A 26,533-nucleotide genomic window follows, 5' to 3' on the forward strand; every position below is an offset into this window, starting at 1 on the left:
CAAATTTATTAGAACTCTTTGAGGATGTAACTAATAGCGTGGATGTTTATTTAGACTTTCAGAAGGCTTTCAACAAGGGTTCCCATAACAGACCATGTGCTTAAGCTATGTAAAGTTTAAGCACATGGGATTGCAAGTAACGTTTTGAGATGACTAGAAAACTGGTTAGCAGAAAGGAAGCAAATAATTGGCATAAATGGGTGTTTTTCTGATCGACAGATAGTGACTAGTGGGGTACTGCCGGGATCTGTGCTAGGACCCCAACATTTAATCCCCTCTTCCTAATCATGAATATAATTTCTCCAGATTTACAGATAATACAAAGTTGGGTGGGAGGGTGAGCTGTGAGGAGGTTGCAGAGATGGTTCAGCATGAGTTGGATAGGCTGAATGTGTGGGCAAATGCATGTCAGATGCAGTATGATGCGGATAAATGTGAGCTTAGCCATTTTGGTAGCAACAATAGGACAACAGATTATTACTTGAATGAGTATAAATTGAGAGAGGTAGATACTCAGTAAGACCTTGGTACCTCATGCATCTGTTGCTGAAAGTAAATGCACAGGTACAGCAGGCTTTCGTAACGAGAGGATTTGAGTGTAGAATAGAGATGTTTTACTGTATAGGGTATTGGTGAGGCCAAACCTGGACTAGTGTGTGCAGTTTTGGTGTCCTTTTTTGGGGAAGGATGCCCTTGTTATGGAGGGAGTACAGTGAAGGTTTACCAGGCTGATTCCTCAGATAGCAGGTCTGTCATATGAGGAGAAACTAAGTCGCTTAGGATTATATTCACTGGAGTTTAGAAGAACGAGAGGGGATCTCATAGAAACTTAATTCTAACAGGGTTAGACAGAGTAGATTCAGAAAGAATGTTCCTGATGATGGGGGAATCCAGAACTAGGCGTCATTGTTTGAGGATAGGGGTTAACCTTTTACAACTGAGGTAAGGAGAAATTTCTTCACCAAGTGGGTGGTGAATGTGTGGAATTCACTACCACCAAATGTAATTGAGGCCAAAATGTCTGGTTTCAAGAAGAAATTAGATATAGCTGTTGTGGCTAAAGAGATCAAGGGATATAGGGGTTGGGGGGGGGGCGGCAGGATTCAGGGTATTGAATTTGAGAATTGGTCATGATCATAATGAATGACGGAGCAGGTTTGACAGGCCGAATGGACTACTCCTAGTTTCTATGCGTATGCATTTACAAAGAACCTAGAGCAATACAGCACAGGAATGGACCCTTCGGCCCTCCAAGCCTGTACTGATCATGTGTTCCTAACTAGACCATCCGTTTGTATCCCCCCAGTCTGTTCATGAGGCTATCTAGATAAGTCTTCAATGATCCTAGCGCGTCTGGTAGTGCATTCCAGGCCCCCAGCCACTCCCTGTAAAATACGTTCCTGCATATCTGTATTGAACCTTGCCCCCGCCCTTACCTTGAACTTGTGACTTACTGTGTTTGTCATTTCCGACCTGGGAAAAAGCTTCCAACTGTCCACCCTATCTACGCCCTTCATAATTTTATAAAGTTCTATTAGGTCGCCCCTCAACCTCTGTCTTTCCAGGGGGAACAACCCTAGCTTACTCGATCTCCCCTCATAGATAAGACTCTCCATACCAGACAACATCCTGGTAAACTTTTTCGCACTCTCTCCAAAGCCTCCATGTCCTTCTGGTAGTGTGGCAGTATTCCAAATATGGCCTAACCAGCGTTCTATATAGCTGCAACATCATATGCCAACTTTTATACTCTGTGACCCATCCAATAAAGGCAAGCATGCCATATGCCTTCTTCACCACCTTTTCCACCTGTATTGCCACCTTTAAGGATCTGTGGACTTGCACACTCAGATCCCTCTGTGTGCCTGTACTTCTGATGGTTCTGCCATTTATTGTATAACTCCCCCCTGCATTAGATCTACCAAAATGCATCACTTCATGTTTATCTGGATTAAATTCCATCTGCCATTTCTCTGCCCAATTTTCCAGCCTATCTATATCCTGCTGTATGTTCTGACAATGTTCATCATTTTGCGCGACTCCAGCAATCTTTGTGTCGCCTGCAAACTCACTAATCAGACCAGCATTGGACATTGGACAGCTCAGTCAATGGCTTAAAAAAATCATGTTAAACATCGAATCCCTGATATACTTGTGTCCCTCCTTTCCACTCGATCATATATTCTACTTCTTGCTCGCTCTCTCTTTCACTCTGCATTCACTTTCACAGAATCACAAAATATTTGCACTGCAGAAGGAGGCCATTTGGTCCATCGAGTCTGCATTGGCTCTGTGAAAGAACATTCCACCCGGTTCCATTTATCTCCGCAACCTTGCACCTAATTTCAGATAGCGATCTGTTTCCCTTTTGAATACCTCAATTGAACTTGCCTCCACCACCCTCTCAAGAAATTCATTGCAAACTCCACATCACTTTTTCCTCACATCACAAAATAATTTGCCAATTATTTTGAATCTGTGCCCTCTAGTTCTCAATGCTCTCTTGAGTGGGAGCAATTTCTCAGTATTTACCCTGTCCATGGGGGTAATTCTCCCAGCCCACTGCGCTTTTGTTATACCACAGCGGGCCAGGAGACTCTCGTGGAGGCTCCCTGCTGGGTGCCATGGCTCCATGCACGTCTCCAGCAGCTGGTTTTCCGAAGCCACGAATTGGCATGGAGCTGGATAAGTTATCTAAATTTGAATGGCCATCCCCTGTTTTTCAGTATGATTCATTCCAGTGCACTCTGCAGTGCAGAGTGTGGGAGATTCGTTTTGAAGCTCCCGCTGAAAAAACCGGCATGATTTATTCTAGATTTTATGTGAATTTGACATATTGAGTTATTTGGGAGAACCCGCCCCCCGATAGCCCTCAAGATCTTGCATACCTCAATCATGTCTCTTGTCAGCCCTTTTCTCTTCAAGGAAAACAGTTCTAAACTCTCCAGTCTATCATAGCTATACTCCTTTATCCCTGGAATCATTCTTCTGCATCTCCTCTACTGTCTCCAATACCTTCATATCCTTCCTCAAGTATGGGGTCCAGAGTTGAATGTAGTGCTCCAGATCAAGCCTAACTAGTATCTTATAAGTTCAACATGACCTTGTGCTCAATACCCTTTTTAATGAAAGCTGATATACTATGTGCTTTATTAATTGCCCTGCCACCTTCAACGACATATGTACCTTACGTTAAGGTTCCTTTGTTCCTGCATCTCCTTTAGAGTTTCTCCCTTCATTTTATACTGTTTCTCCACATTCTTCTTGCCAAAGGAATCACTTCTTATTTTCTGCACTGAACTTCATCTGCTACTTGTCTGCCCAATTCATCAAATGTCAATGTCTTTTTGAAGTTTAACACTATCCTCATCACAATTGACAATGCTTCCAATCTTTGTATCATCTACAAGCTTTGAAATCATGCCCTACTTTCCACACTCTAGGTCATTAATATATATCAGGAAGAGCAAGGGTCCCAGTACTGACCCCTGGGAAACTACACTACAAACCTTCTTCCAATTTGAAGAACAACTATTTATCACTGCTTTCTGTCACCTGTCATTCAGCTAATTTCTTATCCAAGTGCCTATTTTCTCTTTTATTCCTTGAGCTAGAATTTTTCTCAAGTCTGATGTTTGGCATTCTATCAAATGCCTTTTGAAAATCCATATACATACTCCACATCCACAGCACTACCTGTATCCACCTTCTATGTTACCACCTCAAAAAGCTCCAGCAAGTTGGTTAGACATGATTTTCCTGTAATGAATACAAGCTGGTTTTCCTCAATTATCCTGCACGATCTAAGTAGCTATTGGTTTTGTCCTGCATCTTGATTTGATTTATTATTGTCACATGTATTAGTATACAGTGAAAATTATTCTTTCTTGTGCGCTATATAGACAAAGTATAATGTACATAGAGAAGGAAAGGGGACGGTGCAGAATGTAGTGTTATAGTCATAGTTAGGGCCTAGAGAAAGACCAACTTAATGTAAGGTAGGTCCATTAAAAAGTCTGATGGCAGCAGAGAAGAAGCTGTTCTTGAATTGGTCAGTATGTGACCTCAGACTTCTGTAACTCTTTCCTGATGGAAGAGGATGGAAGGGGGTATGCACTGTAGTTTCCAGTAGTTTGCTGCTCACTGAAGTCAAACTGGTCTGTAGTTGCCAGCTTTATCCTTGCACCCCTTTTGAACAAGGATATAACATTCTCAATTCTCCAGTCTTCAGGTACGATGCCTGTGTGTAAGGAAGACTGGAAGATTGTCACCATTGCCAAAATTTACACTCTTATCTCCTTCAATGTCTTTGGATGCATCTCATCCAGTCCTGGTACCTTATTAATTTTCAATGTCCAATAGCCTTTCCAATATCTCAAATGTAAATTCTTTGCGTTTTTAAATTCATTCATGGGATGTGGGCATCTCTGGCTAGGCTAACATTTATTCCCCAAATCTAATTGCTCTTGAAAAGGTGGTGGTGAGCTGCCTTCATGTACTACTGCAGTACCTGTATATCAGTTCCCCCCTCTTTCATCTCAGCCTGGGTAGCATCTTCTTCTTTTGTAAAGACAGATTTACATACTTGTTTAACACTTCTTTATCCTAAGTTGACCCTATTCTTTCTTTAATTGACCTTCCATTATGTATATGCATTTAAAAGATTATGGGATTCTCATTTATGTTAGCAGCCAGTCTCTTCTCAGGCTCTCTCCTTGCTTTTCTGATTAGTTTTTCCATTTCCCCTCTGGTCCTTCTATATTCAGCCTGATTCTCTATTGTATCTTCTACATCTTGTCTGTCATATAGATACTTCTTCCTTTTCATCTTCTTCATCTCTATATCTCTCTGTTATCATCCAGGTGCTCTAGATATATTTTTACTTTTGCCCTTCAAGGGAATATACCTTGACATTGTCTACAATAGTATTTCTTTGAAGGTAGCACATTGTTGTCTTTTCTGCCAGCAACTGATTCCAACTCACTCAACTCAAAGGATGAGATGAGGATGGGCTTTCCCCCAATTAGTTATCCCTGCTCTGGATTGTCCCTTGTCCTTTTCTATGACCAGCCTTATGATACAATGATCACCGTCCGCTAAATGCTCTCCCACTGATATTTGATCCACTTGGGCCAAATCATTCTGCCGAACCAGATCTAACAGTGCCAGAACTTTAATTGGACAGAAAATGTACTGCAGCAGAGAATTATCTTGAGGAACTCTCACTCTTTTTGTTCGTTTTGTACTATTCCTATCCCAGTCTATATTTGGATAATTGAAGTATTCATTTTAATTACTCATGCACCTCCCTATAATTTCTTTGCAAATTTGTTTCTCTACGTTCTCTCTACTGGTTTGTGATGTATACTCCACACTGATCAATCATAGTATATCTTTTTTTACTCCTTCCCACTAGCCACAGATTCCAAACTTCATCCACCATTTTTGTGCCCTCTCTCTCTCACTTTAGGGCATGCACCCTCTCTCACTTGTGGGCATTCTTGCATGCTCCCTGCTTTCCCCCCCCCCGACCCCCCCAAGCCACTACCACTGCTCTCCTTCCTACTTCTGTGCCCACCCTCGTTCTCTTGCTCTCTCCCCCTCCTTTTACTCACTTCTTTGCACTGGCTGGCTCTCTCACACTCATCCTCTGGTGAATACTGTTGCCCTGGTCTCCTGTTACTCCAGTGTGTGTGTGTGTGTGTGTGTGTGTGTGTGTGTGTGTGTGTATTTGCCTCAGATTTTCTTTACTTCTTTTTCTGTTTCTCATTTCTGCCCATCTCCTTTCTTCCGCCCTAGTCCTGCTCTGCACACATTCCATTGTTTCCTTTCGACCTGAAACCCACAAATGAAAACGGGATTAGTTACTGACCGAGTAGAAGTGATACTGGCACTGCTGAGGCCTACACAGCATTATATTAAGGCAGATAAACCTGCTGGGGGACGTGGCTCGTGGCTGTAATCCAGATAAAACTTTTTCATTGTTACTGAGCAGGTAATCTGCACCTTTCCCACATGCCTCGAAATACCTTTTCTCTGTTTTCCCTGATAGACTAGGAATGTTGGAAGAGCTGTTGGAGGATGATGTCTGTTTCCAACATTGCGCCAGGGAGGTCTCAAATTGACCAAGTCTCGGTGCCATCTGCTTTCCCACACAAAGGTGACGAATAGCCAAGTCTGGCCTCTGACCCTTCAGCAGTTGCATTTGATGACATGGCCTTCTGATGATCTTAGGCTCCAACCAGAAGCTGCTGATCCTGGCCTTCGAATAGCCTCTGTACTGGTGGAAAATATTCTGTTTACTTGCGTTTGATTATCACTTCAGAACATTGGTTGGGCTGTGTCACTAGTTTTATCGCACTTCCATTTCCTGTGTGATGAAGACCTGTCTCCAGTACTGCTTAAGTGAACTATTGCAGTGTTGGCAGTTACAACAGTAAAGAAGTTAACTCATTGTGCGCTGGCTTATGTGGGAAAATGATGGGGAAATAGTTATGACTGAACTATTTCCATTCCAGCTTTCTAGCTGAGGAATTAAATTTAGGCATCTCTTGGGTGGATATAAAAGATCCCATGCCCGTTATTGAAGAAAGAGCAACAAATTCTCTCCAGTGTTCCGGGGCCAATGTTTTCCCCTTGCCCAACATCACTTAAACCCTGCTCATTCATCTTGTCTCCCATTTGTGGAAGCTTGCATTTCCTGGCTTTATAATAGTGGCCACAGTCCAAAGTTATTGCAATGCCTGAGAATGCTTTGATACATCCTGAGGTCATGGAAGGCACTGTATAAATGAGAAATCTCTGCCAGCTGGTTTTTCAAACTCTCTGCACCAACAGTTTCTTTTAAGGTTATGCTCCCCTTACCTTGGGAAGGATATTATTGTCATAGAGGAAGTGCAATAAAGGTTTACCTGACTTGGCCCCAGAATGATGTGACTGTCCTAGGAAGAGAGATTGGGAAAACTGGGCCTGTGTTTTCTAGAGTTTTGAACAATGAGAGGTGATCTCATTGAAATCTACAAAATACTTGACGGGATGGATAGTGTAGATGCAAATAGATGTTTCCCTTGGCTGGGGAGTCTAGAACCAGGGGCCACCATTTTAAAACACTTAGGACTGACATGAAGAGTCATTCTTTACACAGGGGATTGTGAATCTTTAGAATTCTCTAACCTAAAGGGCTGTGGAAACTCAGTCATTGAGTCTGTTTAAAGCAGTGATTGACAGATTTTTAGATACCAGTGACATAGACAGATATGGGGAAAGCGTGGGGAAAAAGACGTTGAACTGGATGATCAACAATGATTGTATTGAATGGTGGAGCAGGCTTGATGGGTTGAATGACATAGTTCTGCTCCTATGTTCTGTACGTATAGGGCTTTGGTGAGGCCACATGTGGAGTAGTGTGCATATTTATGACCTCCATATTTAAGAAAAGATATATAATTGCATGAGCAGCAGTTGATGGAATTGTCAGTTGACTCTTTCCTGAGATAAGGTTATCTTATAAAGAAAGGTTGGACCTGTATCCACTGGAGTTCAGAAGAATGAATTTTACTGAATTCTGATGGGACTTGACAGGGTGGATGCTGAGAGGATATTCCCCCTTTTTGAGGGGGTTTAGAACTAGGGAAACAGTTTGAAAATAAGGGGTCTCCATTTAAGACTGAATTGAGGAGGAATTTTCTTTTCAGAGGGTCATTAATCTTCGAAATTCTCTACCCAGAGAGCAGTGGAGGTCAGTGAATAAATTCAAGGGTGAGTTAGAGAGATTTTTGATCTTTGAGCTTTTTGTTCCAGGGAGCAGGAAGGAAAGTGTAATTAAGGTCAGATACAATGTAACCTGCTCTGATGAGTTCCTCCTATTTGCAGGCAGCAGCTCCAAGCCACCAGATCTCCCTGTTTTCCACGTGAAAGTAGGTAGTACCTCCAAGTGCAGAATCGTGTCCACTTTTCTTCACCTCAGCTTAACTTGGGTGTGCGTCCCAGATATGTCACCTCGAGCATATTTTCTTCCTTTGGACTCATGGTGAACAATCACTGAAACAACTATATGATGACATCAGCAAGTTCCATCCCACCGTCAGACTCACCATGAAATACTCTCTGGAATCGGTTGCATTCTTGGACACATGCATCTCCGTCAAGGACAGTCACCTCAGCACTTCATTGTACCACAAGCCCACGGATAACCTCACAATGCTCCAATTCTCCAGCTTTCACCCTAAACACGTTAAAGAAGCCATTCCCTATGGACAAGCCCTCCCATATGCACATGGATCTGCACAGATGAGGAGGATTGCAACAGACACCTCCAGATGCTGAAAGATGCCCTCATAAGAACAGGATATGGCACTCGACTCACCGATCGACAGTTCTGATGTGCCACAGCGAAAACTGCACCAACCTCCTCAGAAGACAAACACAGGACATGGCAGACAGAGTACCCTTCGTCGTCCAGTACCTCCCCAGAGCGGAGAAGCTACGACGACGTCTCTGGAGCCTTCAACATGTCATTGATGAAGACGAACATCTCGCCAAGACCACCTCCACACCCCCACTTCTTGCCTTCAAACAATCACACAACCTCAAACCGGCCATTATTCACAGCAAACTACCCAGCCTTCAGGGGAACAGTGACCACGACATCGCACAACCGTGCCACAGCAACCTCTGCAAGACATGCCGGATCATCGACACAGATGCCATTATCTCACGTGAGAATGCCATCCGCCAGGTATGCATACATACACTTGCAACTCGACCAACATTGTCTACCTGATACGCTGCAGGAAAGGGTGTCCTGAGGCATGGTACATTGGGGAGACCATGCAGACGCTACAACAACGGATGAATGAACACCACTCGACAATCATCAGACAAAAGTGTTCTCTTCCTGTTGGGGAACACTTCAGCGGTCACGGGCATTTGGCCTATGATCTTCGGGTAAGCGTTCTTCAAAGTGGCCTTCACAACAAATGACAACGCAGTCGCTGAGCAGAGACTGATAGCCAGGATCTGCACACATGAAGGTGGCCTCAACCGGGATCTTGGGTTCATGTCACACTATCATGTAACCCCCACGACTTGCCTGGGTTTGCAAAATCTCACCAACTGCCCTGGCTGGAAACAATACACATCTCTTTAACCTGTGCTTAACCCTCTGTCCACTCACATTGTCTGTACCTTTAAGACTTGATTAGCTGTAAAGACTCACATTCCAATCATTATTTTGTAAATTGGGTCTGTGAACAGAACTCCCACTCACCTGATGAAGCACTCTGAAAGCTTATGGCTTGTACTACCAAATAAATCTGTTGGACTTTAACCTGGTGTTGTGAGACTTCTTACCTCGAGCATAGCCAGACACCGGATGTATTGAATCATTTTACTATATTGGACAAGCATCCAGTCGGAGTGTTGACTGGAAATCTCTGCCCGCATGTAGCGGAGAGTTGGAAGCTGTGCACCAATGCAGACTTGTTGTGGATTTCAACCTGCTGGGACCAACAGTGGCCTGACTCCCTCTACCCTAAGACCTTGGGATTTTTGTGATGTGCTCCGTCTCGGAGGGGTTACCTTTGATACACAATGTGTGTGCGCGCCCATGCATAGGGTTGGTGGGTCTCATCCAACCCAGAGAATGGCACTTGGGAGGAATTAATAATTCTTGTCACTTGCGTCATCACCTTCCCCCACCCCCACCCCCAATGAGGGTGGATGTGGCCAGAGCAGTGTTATCTCTTTCTACCTCTTCAGTCTTCTCAATGCCCTGGAAATTGCTGCATACAGGATATGAACTTAATATTTTGGAACCCTCTGTTTCTACCCCCACAGCAGCAGATAAAGTTGAAAAGTCTATGCTGCCAGCCTGTGTTGTGCCTTGACAAGAAAGGTTTCAGATGTAAATAGCAGGTGGCTGATAATCCAGTCAACCAAACCTGTGTCCACTTCCAAATGTTACTCTGTAGCAAAGATGTCCAGGAATTTGAAATTGTACAGTAGAAGACAACTCCAAACCGATAGCTGACTTATGAAATCTGAGCTATGAGGAGAGGTGGAAGTATTGTGGGGCTTGATATTAATGAATTCATTACTTTATTCCTTTTTCTAAAGTCACCAGAGTTGTTTAAGTGTGGTTTATTCTATAGCAATAGGGCTCTGGGAGATTATCTAGGTCAGCCAGAGTACAGAATTCAGGAATATATAATTTTCACATTCAATTACCAGAAATTAACATATATCAATCAAGCTATAGGAGCTATCTCTATGCACTCTCAGCTATTGATTTTTAGGTTACATCATGCATGAGATACAATTATTAAACACCAATCACTACCATTGTGTGCTTGCTTAATTATAATATCCAATTAGTGTGAAGATTTAATTGTGTTAGATGACCTAATTCATTATTGTTATAAGTTACCATTGATGATTCGGCTTGTAAATGTGTTTGTGAATGTTACACCCTCCTCCCATGCCCAAATATCTGGTTTTATGAATTCTCTCAGACTAAAGGCCTTGATGCCTTATCTGTGTCGACTTCTGTAAATACCTCTGGTTTTTCTCATGGCAGCTTATGTGATTTTTAAACTTATGTGATTGTTAATCCTGATTACAGTGAAGAAATGCAAGCTAGTAGGGAATATTCTGGAGGTTTCACAGTTGTCCTAGAAACATTTAACTAAACCCTGAAAATGCATTCAAGGCTGTTACAAACTCTAGAACACAGTTAAAAGTCTGACAACACCAGGATTTAGTCCAACCTATTTATTTGATAATATACTCACAAGCTTTCGGGGTTAGTCCCTTCGTCAGGTGAATGGAGAGTTCTGGCCTCAGACAGAGCATATAAAGCACAGACAGTTTAGAGATTACTGATTAGAATGCGAATCCTTACACCTAACCTGCTGTTCAAGACCTGAAGGGGCTGATAATGTGAGCGGAAGGAGCACTGATCACAGTTTAAAGAGATGTGTATTGTCTCCAGACAGTACAGTAAGTGAGGTTTTGCAAACCCAGGCAAGTCATGGGGGTTACAGATAGTGCGACATGAACCCAAGATCCCTGTCGAGACCGTCCTCATGTGTGCGGAACTTGGCTAACGACAAACTCTAGAATCAGGGGTTGAGCTCCGTCTCAGAAGAGACAAAGAAAGAGGCACAGTCAGAAGTGATAGTCAATTCTCAGTGGTTAGTGGTAGTATCACTGAAATAGTATTCCAGAGAACCAGGGTAATGCTCTGGAGATCTGGGTTCAAACCCCACCATAAATTAAAAGTCTAATGATGACCAAGAAACCATTGTTGTAAAAACTCATCTGGTTTACTATTGTCCTTTAGGGAAGAAAATCTGCTGTCCTTAATTAGTCTGGCCCACATGTGACTCCAGACCCACAGCTATGTGGTTGATCCTTAGGGATGGACAATAAATGCTGGCCCAGCCAGCAACACCCACATCTCATGAATTTAAAAAAACGCCTGTTTGGATCGAGAGAGAGACGAGTGTGGGAAGATTCAGAGGATTGGAAGTGATGCTGAGAATAGTAATTACTGCTTGCATTTGTTCCACTTTGTGAATAATTTGAATCTTAGCCTCCAATTCTTCAGCTGGAATCTCTCCATCCAGGTCTCTTTCCTCACCTTTTACTTTCAGGGGAAAAACAATCATTTTTTGATTCATTATTTTTCTTCCATTTTTCAGGGAATGAATTTCATTGCTGGTTATTTGCTTATAGTGACCAAGGATGAAGAGAAGGCCTTCTGGTTGTTAGACACCCTGATTGCCAAGATAGTACCGGGTATGTGAGCTGCAGTGTGTTGTCCTGCATTGCAGTGGTGCAGGTATTCCTTAATCTTTGTTTTTTTAAACATTTAACATAGTTACTTATAAATCCTGGTAATGTTCCTGTCTAAAGTACTTTTATTAGACAATCTAGCAAAACTATACGGTCAGGAAAATTCCCACCCTGCTTGCTTAACATGGCACAGTTTACATTGTACTCGCAGAGGTCTGAGGAATTTGAGGTGTTTTTATTCTGTGGTTTTGTCGTCACTGTTCCTAAGATTCCGTTTCCCCAAGTCCATCTCCTGTTGCAGTGTGAGGACTGGATCTCCACACTGCAGTAAGCCTTGTACAGGTTCAAGTTCTACATTTAACGTGTGGGGAGAATTGGAAAACTCTCCAGAGTTTGCAGAGCCCCTGCTGATGCCCAGAGAATGTTGTTTAATGAAGGTAAATGTGAAGTTGTGAGTTTGGAAAGGATATAATCGAATCTACTTATAAATGAATCAATCATCTTTTTTAAAATTCATTTTACAGAGCATCACTGGCTAGAATTTATTGCCCTTCCGTAGTTGCTCTTCAGAAGGTGGTGGTGAGCTATCTCTCTGGGAAAAACCTCAGTGAGGGTCCTAAGTGGGATATGACTGGCTCTAGTCATGGGAACCAGTCAGATGGATCTCAGTGGTATGTGGCTATGTTCCCGAGTACACCATGCTCTGGTTACAGATTTCTTTTAATGTTTTTAATTCAGATTTTTCTCCTACCCAAGAAGCTGAAAGTGGTTTCATTATAAAAAGAAAAGCTTAAATTAAATACATGTCACATTTGAACACAGCATGACATGACTGAATAACTTCCCTAAACCCAAATCTTTGTGTATGATGCCAATTCACCAGGCTCAAATGAAGGTGCCACAGAAAACAGCACACAGACATTATTTAAACTGCAATAAATCCCCAATGGGTTAGTAGAGGTATTTATCATTCATTATTGAATCTTCAGTGAGATACATTAAAACTTCCTACAGCTTATCTGCACAGCAATTATAAGATTGATGAAACAATAATGTGAATGCTGCCTAAGAGTCAGCACCACGTACCATGGAAGGCTGAAACTCACTAAACATTTAGTCTCTGCGCTTGTACGGTATAGTCCTGAAGTATATGCGGTGCTGAGAGGCTGAATTATCAAACTCTATGCTGGTCATGGACAAGCTTTCTGTAAGTTAGGGGACTGAATCTTAACGTGATTCGAATATCTGGATCAGGCTTTAAATGAAATCAGGCAGATTGTATTTGGATTCAGAAGGAGTGATGTGCTGGTGACTGCTGCTTGTTAACTCGTTGAGCTGTTTTATAAAATAAATTTGACAGTAGCTGCTTTATGTATCTTCCTCTCTAACATTTCAGACATTTTGAGCTAGCTGTTCTTTCAAAGTTGCTGATTGCTTCAATGGAAAAGCATTCTTTAGTCCTTATTAACTCAGCATTGTCCAGTTTCCCTGCAATATCCTGGTAAATCTCTGCTCTCCCCAGTCTGATCTTATCCTTCTTGCAAAGTAGTGTCCAGAACTCTACGCAGTACTCTCGATGTGGATTAACGGGTGTTTTACACAATTCTAGAAAAGCCTTCCTGCTGTTGTGCTCTAGAGCGTGGTTGGCATGTTGGCAGAGTAGTTAGCACTGCTACCGCACAGCGCCAGGTATCAATTTCAGCCTTGGGTGACTGTTTAGAGTTTGCATGTTCTTCCTGTGTCTGTGTGGGCTTAATCCGGGTGGTCCAGTTTCCTCCCACAGTCCAAAGATGTGCAGGTTAGGTGCATTGGCCATGCTAAATGCACGGGGTTACAGGGATGGGTGGCCCTGGGTGGGATGTTCTTTTGGAGAGTCAGTACAGACTCAATGGGCCAAATACCTCTTTCTGCACTGCAGGGTTTCTCTGGTTCTCAGACTAAGGAAGATTATATTAAGATTAGGAACTGGAAGCCCGAAAGGGTGATGTTATTGCTACCCCATTGCTAGTTAGAGTTTCTGCCTGGGCACAAGTGTAGAGAGAGTAAGCCTTAATCTGGGCCAATGTAACCAAATAGGGAGGGGCATCTCAACATATATTGAAGATTAGAAGCACGAAGGGCCATCATTCACCATTTCAGTCCCTGAAGCAATCCTGGGGTGTGTATTTGTCCTTGATAAGTAATGGAATGAGATTGACTTTTAAATAACAGCAACTCTGTTAGTCTTTGAATAGTAGATTGTGTCTTCAAGTTTCATTTGGGACAGTAAATTGTAACTGAGTTGACACTTGGACGCTGCACTGAGGGAATGTTGGGCCTTTTGGGCAAGATGTTGATCCTGGCTACCTTGAGTGTTGGAAATCTGATGGCACTATTCATGTTAGATAATGATCAGGAGAGAGAACCCACACTGATAACACTCCTGGCCTAAGGAGGAAGGTGAAGGACAGTCTTAGTATCCGAGCTGCCATTTACTCAGCACAGATTGGAGATAGGACCAGGATCGAGACCAAGTTATCTCACCTTGGGTGGGTTAATGTAGACTAGCTCAACAGGAGTGAAGCTTATATCTTTAAAGAAATTTCCTGATGCTTACTTCAAATTGGTTAGACATGAACACTTAGGATGGATAAACTCGCTGGAGTTTAGAAGGATGAGGGGGGATCTTATAGAGACGCACAAGATAATGAAAGGGATGGATAGGGTAGAGGTAGAGAGATCCTTCCCGCTTAGAAAGGATAACAGGACTAGACGGCACAGCCTCAAGATAAGGTGGAGGGCAGTTTAGAACGGAGTTGAGGAGGAACTTCTTCACTCAAAGGGTGGTGAATCTCTGGAATTCTCTGCCTGTTGAAGTGGTGGAGGCTACCTCGCTAAATATATTTAAGTCATAGGTAGATAGATTTTTGACAGACAAGGGACTTAAGGGTCATGGGGAGAAAGCTGGAAAGTGGAACCGATCCACTTCAGATCAGCCATGATCTTATTGAATGGCGGGGCAGGCTTGAAGGGCTAGATGGCTTACTCCTGCTCCTATTTCTTATGTTCTTATGTTTACAACGTAGCTTGAGTGAAATCGTAAAATCCTGCCCAAGGCAACCGAGATTTCTGTTCAGTCTGCGTGTGTGTGTGTGTCAGTACGTGCGCATCTCTGTGCATGTCTGTGTGTGTCAGACAAAGCATACCGTACATAGAGAAGGAAACAAGAGAGTGCAGGATGTAGTGTTATAGTTATATTTAAGGCCTAAAGAAAGATCAGCGTAATGCAAGGTTGGTCTATTCAAAAGTTTGTTGCCAGCAAGGAAGAAGCTTTTCTTGATTTGGTTGGTACGTGTCCTCAGACTTTTGTATTACTTTCCCAATGGAAGAAAGTGGAAGAGAGAACATCCAGGGTCCTTAATTATGCTGGCTGCTTTTCCGAGGCAGCGGGAAGTATAGATCGTGTCAATGGGTGGAAGGCTGGTTTGAGTTCACAACACTTTGTGGTTTCCTGCTGTCTTGAACAGAGCAGGAACCATACCAAGTTGTGATACAACCAGAAAGAATGCTTTCTATGGTGCATCTGTGACAGTCATAGTGGACATGCCACATTTTCTTCTGAGAAAGTCAAGGCGTTGATGGGCTTTCTTAACCATAATGTCGGCATGGAGGGACCAGGACAGGTTGTTGGTGATCTGGCCATCGAAAAACTTGAAGGTCTTGACCATTTCTACTTTGTCCCCATTGATGTATACAGGGGCATATCTTCCTCTACGCTTCCTGAAGTCAAAGACAATCTCCTTTGTTTTATTGATGTTGAGGGAGAGATTATTGTCATCATATCAGTTCACCAAGTTCTTTATCTCTTTCCTGTTCTGTCTTGTCATTGTTTGAAATCTGCTAATGTTACGCCGTTGTTTAAGAAGGGTGCCAGGCAAAAGGCGGGGAATTATAGGCCGGTTAGTTTAACGTCTGTGGTAGGTAAAATGTTAGAATCCGTCATTAAGGAGGAAATTGCGAGGAATCTTGAAGGCAATTGCTTGATAGAGCGGACGCAGCATGGTTTCATTAAAGGGAAGTCGTGTCTGACAAATTTACTGGAGTTCTATGAGGATGTGTCTAGGGCGGTGGATAGAGGAGAGCCGGTGGATGTGGTCTTTCTGGATTTTCAGAAGGCATTTGACAAAGTACCTCAAGAGGTTATTGCAGAAGGTCGAGGGACATGGAGTTGGGGGTAGGGTGTTAGCGTGGATAGAGGATTGGTTGTCAAATAGGAGGCAGAGAGTGGGGGTCAACGGGTGCTATTCGGATTGGCGGATGGTGACTAGTGGAGTGCCCCAGGGGTCGGTGCTGGGGCCTCAGCTTTTTACCATTTATATAGATGATCTGGAGGAGGGAACCGAGTGTAGGGTGTCGAAATTTGCTGATGACACCAAGATTGGGGGAACGGCAAATTGTGCGGAGGGTGTGGAGAGTCTGCAGAAGGATCTAGATAGGCTGGGCGAATGGGCCAGGAAATGGCAAATGGAATTTAATGTTGGCAAGTGTGAGGTGGTCCACTTTGGTAGGAATAATGGTAGGAAGGACTATTACTTACGGGGTGAAAAACTGCAGCAGGCGACGGTGCAGAGGGACCTCGGGGTCCTTGTGCATGAGTCGCAAAAACGCAGCTTGCAGGTGCAGCAGGTGGTCAGGATGGCGAATGGGATGCTGGCCTTCATAGCGAGGGGGATTGAATATAAAAGTAGGGAGGTCTTGCTGCAGCTGTATAGGGCATTGGTGAGGCCGCAGCTGGAGTACTGTATGCAGTTTTGGGCGCCGCACCTGCGCAAAGATATTTTGGCCTTGGAGGGAGTGCGGAGGAGGTTTACTAGGCTGATACCGGAGTTGAGGGGGTTGAGCTATGAGGAGAGGCTGAATAAACTAGGCTTGTACTCGTTGGAGTTTAGAAGAATGAGGGGAGATCTCATTGAGACGTATAAGATGATGAATGGGATGGATAGGATAGAGGTGGATAGAGGTCAAAAAAGACAGTAGGACTAGGGGGCACAGCCTCAAGATAAAGGGGGGCGGTTTAGAACAGAGTTGAGGAGGAACTTCTTCACTCAAAGGGTGGTGAATCTCTGGAATTCTCTGCCCGTTGAAGTGGTGGAGGCTGCCTCGCTAAATATTTTTAAGACGCGGGTTGATGGGTTTTTGATAAGCGAGGGGATTAAGGGTTATGGGGAGAGGGCGGGAATGTGGAACTGAGCCACGACAGATCAGCCATGATCTTATTGAATGGCGGGGCAGGCTCGAAGGGCTAGATGGCCTACTCCTGCTCCTATTTCTTATGTTCTTATGAGCCACTACGGTGGCATCGTCAGCAAACTTGAAAATTGAGTTGGAGGGGAATTTGGCCACACAGTCATAGGTGTATAAGGAGTATAGTGAGGGGCTGAGGACACAGCCTTGTGAGTGTGTGGGTGTGTCAGTGGTGGGGGGGGGGAGGAGAATGGTGTTGGGTGTGTATGTGTGGTGGGGATTAGTGATGTTCAGTGTGGGTGGGGATGCCATGTGTGTTTGTCTTATGCCCACTCAGGTTTCTTACTCTCACCACTGCACGTCAACTCATCCATGCACATCCACACACACTGACTCCACAATGTTCTGGTCATCTTTATTGCTTACTCTTTTTTAACTCCATAATTTATTAGTTGTTTTGCAATTTTTTTACTTCCTTAAAATCTCAATTCCTTGCAACATTTAATTTATTGTTGTGCCAAACCTTATCCTTCCAATATTTGCTTATGGCTGATTGAGTAAGAAAAATATGCAGAAGACTGGCAAGCCTGCTAAATAACAACAATGACTACAATCCTAAAGGAAAGGACTTTATAACTTTTTGGGATGCCCTGAGATTGTCAAAGCCATTACGAAAATATTTACAGGCTGCCAAAAGTTGTGATGAAACTCACTTATCAGAGCTGTTTAATGATGTTTTGTGGAAGATCATTGCTATTCTATCTGAAACACTAGCCTGTTACTTTGGAAAAGACAAGTGTATTGTTACAATAGGAGAACACAGAATTTCACAAATATACGAAACACTGTCACCCTTGAGATGTGGAGAGCTCAGTTTCTCAGGGTGTAAATCATAAAAGAGAAACATTTCATTGAAGGGGAATAAAATTGTAGGAATATGGGAAAAGGTAGAGAAGTGGGGTTAACTGGATTACTTTTCAAAAGAAGCAGAGTAAACTGTAGGATAAATGTCTCCTTCTGTGCTGTTCTGGTGATGGTTCTATAATTACTGTGGGTGCAAGGCTGATAGTTTGTGAATTATTTCCAGTTAGATCATAGACATACGGGAGAAGAATTCTAGGTTCTGAAACATTTTGAAACTACAACTGTATTACTGAACCAATTTTTTTTACCTTTGAAGTTTTAGAACACCTATTCTGAATTCTTTATCTTGTGTAGTAATGTGTTAACCAGCAAATGGCTGTCAGTTATTCTGTTTAGCTGAAACAGGCGCAATGTGAGTCTGCAAAGAATTGGGATCTTAGTATTCGTGTATGTAGCTTCCAGTACTTGCAAATGCTCTATACTGTGAGCCCAACTGACAAGCTTAAATTGGCTATCAGCTTAATTCTTCGCACATTGAGGATTATTTGGCAAATGTTGTCCAATCGGGGAATCACATCTAATGTTGGACTTTGAGTTTTGCAAGCTTGGGGTGGTCTGTACCTTGGCTGTTGTTAACAGCAGAACAATCTGTCAATCTTTGGGACATATAGCCAACATTAAACTGGCACTGAAATTCATATACCACATTATTCATTTGTGTGATAAATAGAATACCTTTTTGCCTTGATGGCAACATCCTGTTGGTGTGAATACCAATCCTGTAGCTACCGCAAAGTAGCAGCATGTTTATTAGTTCTTTGCTGGTTCAGTCCTCAAACAATCCATGACCAATCAGAGTAAAACTGCTTGGTTTAAATTTTCAAGCAATGCTTGGCAGTTAACTGTCAGTCACCATTAACTGGTGTATTTCCATGGCAACACTTCTATCGATCAGAGTCCATATGCCAATCAATTAGCACTGACTTCTCAGACAATATAAAGTTGTTGTTTCCCCCAATATTGTGATTATCCTGATGAGTGCAAGATGAAAAGCTTTGACAAGATGTATTTTTCAGCAGCAGTCCACTTCTGCATTGCCCAAATGACTAATGTGTTTTTATGATATAAAATCTCCACAGAAATTTGGGGAACAATGAGTCACAGATTTGTTTTATGAAATGGGACTTTGTAATGTTACAATTAGTCACATGATCTTAGAGTTTTATATTTTTGTATTGTGCTGTTTGCTGGCCTGCCAATTGTATACTAGCAGTTAGGTTTTGTAGACTATTATAGAGTAGGTTCCATATTCATGTTTGTATCACTAAGCGGGACAATTAAAGATTTACAATCAATATACTCAGCAAGTAAATAGACTAGTTGAAATAAATATATTTGGTTAGCAATTGAGCAGGCTGAAAGAGAGATGTTCACTAGAAAGGACTGGCTGAGAAATATATTCAGCCAAAACAATTGCTAAGGGTGGTGTTGTATTGCGTTGCTTTGCTTTGTTTTCTAGATAAGAGTCATAGAGGTTTGCAGCACAAAAACAGGCCCTTTGGTCCAACTTGTCCATGCTGCCCTTTATTTTTTAAACCCTAAACTAGTCCCAATTGCCTGCATCTGGCCTATATCCCTCTATACCCATCTTATCTATGTAACTATCTATAGATAGATCCAATAGGAAAATGGTGAAATATTATGGAGATGTTCCATCCTCCTGTGCCATCAATACAGGAAATAGGAGCAGGAGTAGACCATTTGGCCCATCTAACCCTTTAATGATACCTCAACCAGGCGCAAAAAGCTGCTCAAGGTCCTGCTTTATAATTTGGTGCCGGTTTTGGCGCAGTTTGCTTTTGTGGCCACTGTTTCAGTCAAAGTGCGAAGCAACATTGCACAGATCAGGAGCACTGTGAACAGTTCAATGTGTCACATCTTGGGAATGATCCACTACCCTTGGAGACAGCAAAGCATGAAAGAACCAAAAAGATATCTCCAAGAAGAGATTGTACTAACCAGGCTTGTATTTTCTGGAATTTTGAAGGCTAAGAGATGATTTGACCACAGTTTTCAAGAAATCATGAGGGTATCTACAAGGTGGAAAGAGACAAACTAGTTTTTGCTGGTTGGAGAGTCCTGGATTGCATGCGTTGTCTAGAGGCAGACCCTTCGGGGGTGAAGGTGGGATACAGTTCTATACAGAAAAGGTGTTAGAAGTTTGAAACTCTTCTACAAATGGCAATCAATATTTGACTGATCATTAATTTTGAGATTTGGCTTTGTTACTACAGGTAAGATGGAAAACTGGACAGAGAGGGATGCAGGATTATGTGGAGTTTGGCTACACAAGTGGACGTAATCTCTGAATGGAATTGTTTTGAAGGGCCAGTGCTGTTCCTGTCTCCTCTCTCTATTGGAAGCTGGAAGTCTTTAAAAAGTATTTGGATGAGCCCTTGAAACATCGTAATATTCAAGGATATGGGACAAGTGCTTAAAAATGGGATTAGTGAATCTAGAATCCCTACAGTACAGAAAGAGGCCATTCGGCCCATCATGTCTGCACCAACGACAATCCCACCCAGGCCCTACCCCCACGTCCCTATATAGGGCAGCATGGTGGCATAGTGGTTAGCACTGCTGCTTCACAGCTCCAGGGATCTGGGTTCGATTCGTAGCTTGGGTCACTGTCTGTGTGGAATTTGCACATTCTCCTCGTGTCTGCGTGGGTTTCCTCTGTGTGCTTTGGTTTCCTCCCACAGTCCAAAGCTGTGTGGGTTAGGTTGATTGGCCATGCTAAAATTGCCCCTTAGTGCCCTGAGATGCGTAGATTAGAGGGTAAAATATAGAGGGATATGGGGGTAGGGCCTGTGGTCAGTGCAGACTCAATGGGCCAAATGGCCTCTTTCTGCACTGTAGGGTTTCTATGATTTCTAAGATATTTACCTACTAAGCCCCCTAACCTACGCATCTCAGGACACTAAGGGCAATTTTAGCATGGCCAATCAACCTAATCCGCACGTTTTTGGACTGTGGGAGGAAACCGGAGCACCTGGAGGAAACCCACACAGATACGAGGAGAATGTGCAAGCTCCACACAGATAGTGACCCAAGCTGGGAATCGAACCCAGGTCCCTGGAGCTGTGAAGCAGCAGTGCTAACCACTGGGGCGGCATGGTAGCACAAAGTGTAGTGTGACTTCAGTTGTAGTTATTGTCGGTACAGACTCGATGGGCCAAGGGCCTTTTTTGTGCTGTTAGGGTCAATGACTACTTTGTTACAGGAGTCACCTCAGTCTGAGTACTATCTCGACACGATCTGTCACTGACTGAACTCTGGCTTGGTTCACCAGCTGTCGGAGCTGGAGGCACAGGGATTAGTTGTATCTGTCAAGAGCACATTACTGGCTGGGAGTAACCAGCTCCCCTGACGCAACACATTAAGTTCCCAGTAAATCCCTCCCCAGTTTAGACCTGACAGACTTTGACCTGATTCTTTGAGAGTGCAGCAGTAAATACTTAAAATTGTCAAAACAAACCTGTGAACAGCTTCTCTGAGACCAGTCCACATACAAAACAGAACCAGAGGAATGATGACAGAGGGAGGCAGGCAAACCTTTGCTTCCAGACATTGAGAATTTCTATGAAAGAGATCCTGCCATCTATATTTAGCACTGCTCCTACATTGCAATCTTTCTGCAGCTTGGATCCCTGAAATTGACTTACTTTACACACAACTCAGGAACTATGGCCCTTCTCAGTGGCGTTTGATTTATTATTGTCACATGTGCTAATATACAGTAAAAAGAATTGTTTCTTGTGCGCTATGCAGACAAAGCATTCTGTTCATAGAGAAGGAAAGGAGACAGTGCAGAATGTCGTGTTGTAGTCATCGCTAGGATGTAGAGAAATATCTCCAGACTTTTGTATCTTTTTCCCCAATGGAATAAGGTGGAAGAGAGTATGTCCGGAGTGTATGGGGTCCTTGATTATGCTGGCTGCTTTTCCAAGACCGCAGGAAGTGTAGACAGTGCCAGCGGATGAGAGGTTGGTTTGTGTGATGAACTGGGCTTTATTCATGACCGGTTGTAGTTTCTTGTGGTCTTGGACAGAGCAGAAGTCATACCAAGCTGTGAGTGTGGGGCAGTTGTAGAAGGAGGGAGTGGGGGGAGTTCTTAGGGCCTGGAGGAAATCTCAGCTCTCCAGGTCAGAGGGGTTGGGGCCAGTAGAGTGGCCCAGACTTGGCATTATGAAAGAATAAAATAAACAAGTAATTGAGTGCCAGTGGGATGGTGCAGGTGGGGTGGGGAAAGGGAGGGGCACTCTCCATCTTGTCACATGAGGAGGGGAGGGAAGGAGTCTCCTCTTGGACATTTGAGAATTCATCCATCAACCACAGCCTTGGAAAAACAAATATACCGTTCAGAATGCTGAGCATCAACTAAACTTCCTCCCATTCCATTTCAGGGGTATGATTTACCAATAGATTTGTCATTCATCTTTCCCTCTATTTGAGTTTTCACCAAATGACGATGACAAGCCCATCTCTTGCAGGGCGCTAACCACTCTGGGTGGCATTCTATCACCGTAAGTTTCATCTGCTCATTTGCTTGCTTCTGGAGCACAGGCCTCTTCTCATATTCCACCATTCACTAATCTCAATCATTTACCTGCCCTTCTCCTCCATCCTTTTAATAATTTTACCTAAATAAGCAATTGTCAATCACTGCCTTGATAATATGGGCTGGAATATAGTGTACACTAATATCAAAGAACAGGAAATGAAGGTAGTCCCAGATGGCCATAGGCTGCTCACCCCTTTGAGGGGGAGAGCTGTCTAGTTACAATATAACCTAAGGGTCATTGCACCTCGGGTAAGGGGCAAGTTTGAGAAAACAAGGCCTTAATGAATAATAACTGGTACAGAAATTGAACCCTTGCTGTTGACATCGCTGCATCACTAACCAGCCATCCAGCCAAGTGCAACTTGTGTGGAAGGCCTCAAAAGGCCTGGCCATCCATTGCTCAGGTCCAAATAGAGATGGGGAGAAGTGATAGGACGGCTAATCCCATGCACTTGATTGAACAGTGGGGCACATAATGGTTGGAGTGAGAATGTCAGTCTGAGCAGGTGTGTCACAGGTCCTGTGCAATCTCGCAAAGAAAAGACAATATTTTGGGCCTCAGCTGACTCGCAATGCTGCATGGTAGCTGGAGGTAGTAATCTCTTGATTGAAACATGAAAGAACTCTTGCACAAACTGATGACATCCCAAAGTGCTTTTAGTTTTAACTCGGTAAAGTTGTTGGTGTAGTCACTATTACTATATGGCAGCCAATTTGTTCAAAGCAAGCTCCCACAAACAGGAATGTACTGGCAGGATACATGTTTTAAATATTGGCCAGGATACTGGAGTGCAACTGACTCATCTATTTTGGTGTGTGTTGGGCAATAAGACACAGCAGTCAGTATTTGGAAGAATCACCAACAATGAGGTTAGTTAAAACGTTGACATCAGAGTAGCGTTATCCTGTGTGCCAACCCAGAATTAGATTCTCCATATGCTCCACTTTGTTCAAGCAAGCCCTGTCTGCAGATGCAGTGGTGACAATCCTGCCAGCTAGGATCAAATGTGTTCAGATTGGGGCATCGCTAGATTTCTTTTGGAAAACCAATGAAGTTGAGGGCAAAAAAAATGACCTGCAGAGATGTATTAGTGTTTGAGAGGTGACAGATACCACACGAATTTAAGTGTCAATACACAATGAATCTTCTCCAGCAGCTACCTATAGCCAGTGCCAAGGTCATGTTCTTTCTATTTAAGTAATCTTTATCTTCAGATGATCTAATTAATGGCATATAATGTTCTGAGAAGGATTATCAGAATTGGTGCTTGCAGGTGTCAAAACTGCATATCACAAGAGTATTAGCACAATGTTAAAGCTCAATCTCAGCCTGGTTTGATTGGATAGATGGTTTCGTCTACAAAAAAGACCCTTATTAAGTTTGGGTTGTATAGTTCTTTTATGTACCAAGTTGTTCCTCGTAATTAGGGACACGATAGCCTAATAGTATTATCACTAGAGTATAAATCCAGAAACTCAACCAATGTTCTGGGAATCCAGGTTTGAATCCCGCCACGGCAGATGGTGGAATTTGAACTCAATAAAAAATATCTGGAATTAAGAATCTACTGATGACCATCAAACCATTATCGATTGTCGAAAAACCCAAGTGGTTCCCTAATCCCCTTTAAGGAAGGAAATCTGCTGTTTTTATCTGAGTCTGGCCTACGTGTAACTCCAGAGCCACAGCAATGTGGTTGACTCTAAACTGTCCTTGACCAACCAGGGATGGGCAATAAATGCTGGCCAGCCAACGATGCCCATGTCCCACGAATGATTTCCATTTACCCCATCCCATTGTGATTGATTCCCTTTGCTCGCCAAAAGAATGAAGTGAATATTTGGTGTGGCCCGGAAATCCCAACACCATTTGCGGGGAATATAGCAGCTCTTCTAACAGCAAATTTCCTTGGGGACCCACTTTACATGGCAGAAGCCTGTCAAGGCAAAACATTTCTTTTTTAATGAGGTTTCACTTGGATAAGTGTAACACAGCTCCACAGCTTCTCACTAAAGGTTTGGAGCTGTGTAACATAGGTATATGTAGTGTAAATCTAGCAGACACCTGGGACAAAAATTCTGCATTAAAACTGCACCAGCCGACCAGAGGTAAAGTGGCGTGGTGACGCAGTGGTTAGCACAGCTACCTCACAGTGCCAAGGGCCCAGCTTCCATTTTAGCCTTGGGTGACTGTGTGGACTTGCACGTTCTCCGGTATCTTCGTGGGTTTCCTCTGGGTGCTCCGGTTTCCTCCCACAGTCCAAAGATGTGAGTGTTAAGTACAATGGCCATGCTCAATTGCCCTTTAGTGTCAGGGAGATTAGCAGGATAAATATGTGAGGTTACGGGGATAGTTGTTGGTATAGACTCAATGGGCCAAATGGCCTCTTTCTACACTGCAGGGCTTCTATGACTCTAGAGTGATGATGCCTTGTCTCTGGATTCCAGAAAACACGGCACTGTTTATCCTGAACAATTTGGGTTTTATTGGGATTGTTGCATTTGAATTTTGTCAGATGTAACTTTTTTTTGCACCTCAAAAGGCAGCATTTTTGGGGCATTTTCTCAGTATGACAGTAGTTGCCTGTCATGATTCAGAGTGTTACTGAGCGAGATGGAGCAGTGATCCTAGCTGTCGATGCTTAAATATCCCGGTTAGTAACCCAGCAGCAAACTATTGCAGAAATTGAAAATAAAAGCAGGAAATATGGCGATACTTAGCAGGTCAGACAGTAGGTGTGGACAGAGAAACTAAGTTTTAACGTCTCATCCCTGTGACCTTTCATCAGAACACGATGCATTACTCCGAAATGTTAACTGTCTTTCTCTCCAAACATACTGCCTGACCTGCTGAGCACTCTTGCTTCGTGTTTTATGTTAGTTATCCAGAGACATCAGTTCAAATTCCGACACAATATAGGGCATTTAAATCTGGTTAATTATAAAAATGCAATTTATATTGTATTAGAAACAAACCTGTAATAAAAATCAACAATGGTGACTGTATATTGTTTTAAAACTCACCTTCAGGGAATGAGGGAGTGATGATAGTGTAGTGGTAACATCACTGGATTATTAATGCAGAGGCCCAGACTGATGCCCTGGGGAACATGTGTTCGAATCCCAACATAGCAGCTGGTGGAATTTGAATTCAGTTAATCAATCTGGAATATAAAGCTAGTCTCTGCATTAGTGACATGGAACTATTGAATGTCCTTTAGGGAAGGAAATCTGCCATCCTAACGTGCTGTAGCCTATGATTCCCAATCCAGAGCAAGTCAGTCAGTTCAAAGGCAGTTAGGGATGGACAGCAAATTGTTGGCCTTGAAATTTTTTTGTCTTGATTCCCCTCATCTGAACCATTTTCATTCCACATTCCATAAAGATTGGAGCAAACATGTTGTAACACACGGAGAGCTAGTATCCAGGGCATGTAACAAGTGTCACTATCTGTAGATCAAGCAACTGTTCAGTGGGATTATCGGCACACTCTAGATCATAATGGATATAAGGAAAACTTCTGAGTGTGGACACTAACACCAAATAACGGGGAAGATTTTGTTTGAATCATTCAGTTAATTGCTGAAACATCCAAAACTGCTTGCGGTTCCCTCCAACTGAACTTTTGTCTAATTTTTTTTAATGCTTGGCCAGATTTCTACACTCCAACAATGATTGGGCTAAAGACAGATCAGGAGGTTCTGTCTCAGCTGGTGAAGATGAAGGTCCCTGCAGTGGCTGCATTAATGGAAAAGCATAATGTCATGTGGACCTTGGTTGTGGGAAGATGGTTCATCTGTTTGTTTATTGACATTCTTCCTGTGGAGGTAAGCCCATGGAACTTCGAATGTGCTCCCTATTAGCGAATTGAAATGTTTTGGACTGAGTGCAGTAACTGCAGATTATCAGCAGTCTACTCAAACCTTTCAACCAATGGACTTCCCCAAAGAATCCAACTGTCACCAATACATGTATAACCATCAGTAAATGAGTCTTGCCATTGCCCTCCTTCATTCCAATCTTAAG

The 26,533-nt window shown here is 43.0% G+C and overlaps 1 protein-coding gene across 1 annotated transcript in view; it reads left to right on the top strand.

The window, feature by feature from the left end:
- Nucleotides 1-26,533, top strand: part of LOC145353405 (growth hormone-regulated TBC protein 1-like) — a 59,373-nt gene that overhangs the window by 24,363 nt on the left and 8,477 nt on the right. The window contains exons 5-6 of the mRNA XM_080204151.1: nucleotides 11,703-11,799; nucleotides 26,162-26,334. Of these exons, the coding sequence (XP_080060277.1) occupies nucleotides 11,703-11,799; nucleotides 26,162-26,334 (270 nt within the window). The remainder of the gene's footprint in view (nucleotides 1-11,702; nucleotides 11,800-26,161; nucleotides 26,335-26,533) is intronic.

The sequence above is a fragment of the Carcharhinus amblyrhynchos genome, chromosome 15 (assembly GCF_965287045.1).
Source record: "Carcharhinus amblyrhynchos chromosome 15, sCarAmb.v2.hapA, whole genome shotgun sequence".
NCBI classification, from domain to species: Eukaryota; Metazoa; Chordata; class Chondrichthyes; order Carcharhiniformes; family Carcharhinidae; genus Carcharhinus; species Carcharhinus amblyrhynchos.